The sequence below is a fragment of the Phalaenopsis equestris genome, unplaced genomic scaffold, assembly GCF_001263595.1.
Source record: "Phalaenopsis equestris unplaced genomic scaffold, ASM126359v1 Scaffold000291, whole genome shotgun sequence".
In the NCBI taxonomy this organism is placed as follows: Eukaryota; Viridiplantae; Streptophyta; class Magnoliopsida; order Asparagales; family Orchidaceae; genus Phalaenopsis; species Phalaenopsis equestris.
The window spans coordinates 478,938-481,777 of record NW_018164733.1 but is presented as its reverse complement, the minus strand read 5'-3'; the positions used below and the strand labels follow the sequence as shown (position 1 = coordinate 481,777).

At 35.4% G+C, this 2,840-nt stretch overlaps 1 protein-coding gene across 1 annotated transcript; it reads left to right on the top strand.

Annotated features, from left to right (window-relative positions):
* Positions 1-1,661: 1,661 nt before the first annotated feature.
* LOC110025139 (transcriptional regulator SUPERMAN-like) lies at positions 1,662-2,189 on the top strand. The gene has a single exon (XM_020725428.1). The coding sequence runs from the start codon at positions 1,662-1,664 to the stop codon at positions 2,187-2,189; it is 528 nt and encodes a 175-aa protein (XP_020581087.1).
* The last annotated feature ends 651 nt before the right edge of the window (positions 2,190-2,840 follow it).

The window sequence follows — 2,840 nt, the reverse complement described above, 5'->3', positions numbered from 1 at the left end:
GGCATTCCTTAATTTTCTTAATCTCAACATCGCTCTTCTTAAATATTTTTTTACTTATATGATTAGTCCCAAAGGGTTCAAATTTGAAGAAATTGGTGTTAAAAACTTAATTATATAAACTTTAGTGCACTCATATGTAAAAAAAATATTTTCTTGTTTTTTTTTTATTTTTAATCTCTTATAATTAGAGAGTGGGCCAAAAGAGAAATTAAAGGCAAGCATATATTGACCATGTTGGTGGCCATCCTTTAGAGCTAATTTCACTTTCTTTTAACATAGAAAAATATATATCTTTTTTTGTTTTCTATTTCATTTTGTGCCTCACTCTATGACTATAATGTTATTTTGCACTTTTTTTTTTAATTTATCACAAATATATATTTATAAATCAGCGTAATATTCTTACATTTGGTGAAAATATTTGTGCGAGATGTCCTCATAAAAATTAATATCACAATGATTTCATTAAAAAACACTCATGTTATATCTGTAATATTGTCTTTTATCTTCTCGAAAGATATCTTACTACTTTGTTGTATAGATACTTCATCCATTATATAGAGAAAATATTAGGTCAGGACTCTGGATCATCCGGAGTCCAATAAGAAGGCGTCACATGATGGGTCCACTTTACACGTGTCGCCCTCCTATTGGACTCCGGATGCTGACCTAATATTTTCTCCCATTATATATGACTCTCATTTTGGCATCATAAATGTATGTAAATTTTGTATTTCACTTTTAGAAAGATAACTATTGAGATATTTTTGACATGATATTAAAGATTTAAGCGGTGTACGTGCATATAAATATCAATGTTTATTAGATGTTAGATATGTAAATACATAATAATTGTGTGGCATGCATGTAAATACTCCTAAAATTAAGCCATCTTAATCCAAATCTATATATCATCATAAAATTTTCTTTTTTGATCGATAAAATTCGAACAAGAGACCTGATCATACGAGAGAAAATATCCAACCATCGACGAACAACGTCTTAACATACTTCTAACTTCTCATAAAGTCGGCACTCAATATCCAAACTGCAAAAGAAAATGATTGAAAGAGTCAACACAAATTCAGGTTAAAGATTGTGTTAAACAGCTGGATTAATCAATCTGCAATTAATTAGAAAGCTTCGTTAGTGACCATTTGTCTAAAGCATTAAGATTTTTAGAATATATGGCAGCATTTTAAAATCATCCTTATGCGTTTTTACGTTAGTAAATTTTAGTGCTTTTTTTTAACACATGTATTTAATTCCATAATTACTGAATAATTTAATAATAAATTGCATATAAATTATAAATAATTACATGCAAGCCCTCCACCAGTCTCTTCCTCATGATTCCCCCCCCCCCCCCCCCCCCCCCCCCAATCTCTCTCAACTTAGCTGTATATGAGGAGACAGCTCTCCCAACGACGACGGTCTAGAATCTCAATTTGTACTCATTCTCACACAAATTCTTCCAAACCCTAAGAGAGAGAAACAGAGAGAGATAGAGATAGAGATAGAGAGAGAGAGAGTACTATAGTCATTTCTCCGGCCGGCCACAAATACTATATATATATATATATATTAAATATGAGCTTATACATAAGTCTCCCTCAGCCTTCTGTGAAAGTGTGTTTCTCTCTCTTACTGCATCATAAGCCATGGAAGAAGAGGAAGAAGGAGAGGAGGAGAAGCAGAAGGCAACAAGCGATAATCAGGCCGAATCAACTGAGCCGGCTGCTGACGAACCGGGGACTTCGGCCGGCTCAGTCCGGTTCTACGATTGCATCTTCTGTAAGAGAGGTTTCACCACGGCTCAGGCATTGGGCGGGCACATGAACATCCACCGGAAAGATCGGGCTCGTTTGCAGCCTGCTGGGCCGTCGTCATCCAGCCCAAAAAGAGGCGAAAAGGCCTACCATCCTTATTCCAGGCCCCAAAGCGGGCCTGTCTCGAAACAAACGGTGGATCAGTCCTATGTGGTTTACTTTCCGGTTTCATCGGGGGAAGGCTTGATGACGGAGCTGGTTCAGGCCGGCGAAGAGCTGCAGCTTGGGTTGGGCCGGCCAGGCCCGAAGGAGGAGGGGGAGGAGGGGAAGAAGAAGGAGGTGGTGGTTGAGGAGGATTTGGATTTGGAGCTCAGACTTGGTCAGCGTAAATCTCATGATTCGTCATCATCAGATTTGTAGTTTAATTGTCGTCTCAATTGCTCTTTTTTTTTTTTTTTTTTTTTTTTTTCTTTTCTTTCATTATTTGATAGTTGTGGTTGTCTTTGATTAAGCAAGGGATTTATAATTTTATTTTTTGTGAGTAAATGTTAATTAGGGAAATAGTTAAATTCAATAATTTATTAGGAATTTGGAAAAATTGTATTTTTTGCTTGCCTTTTCAAGAAGTTGTGGTGAGAAGTTGAGTTTTCCAACCTGACCTAGTCAAATACGGTGACAGCTGCCAGAAAGCTGTGGTCTGACTTTTTTAAAATAAAATGAATTTGTAATAGTCATTGTATTTTTTGGAAAGTGATTTTTATTGCAGTATTTTCATGGCTACTACTTCAAACAGCTACAGCTGGTTATCAAAAATAGAATATCATATGATGCTTCTTATATTGGATTGTGATTTAAGAAATAATGTTGATTTGTTTTCTATTTTTTGTTTTCATTCCTTAGATATGATTTCATGGCCACATCCTTAATGACATATGAATTTGTTTCGTTTACTACTACTTTGATTTCTTACAGAGAATATCGATCATTGAATTTTGAAATCAATAATATGATTCTCTCTCCCTCCCTCCCTCTCATATGGAAGGTTTTACAACATTGCCATAGAATCTATGC

What these genes read in the sequence shown, in the direction of transcription:
- LOC110025139 (XM_020725428.1), top strand. Translation starts at nt 1,662, where the DNA reads ATGGAAGAAGAGGAAGAAGGAGAGGAGGAGAAGCAGAAGGCAACAAGC.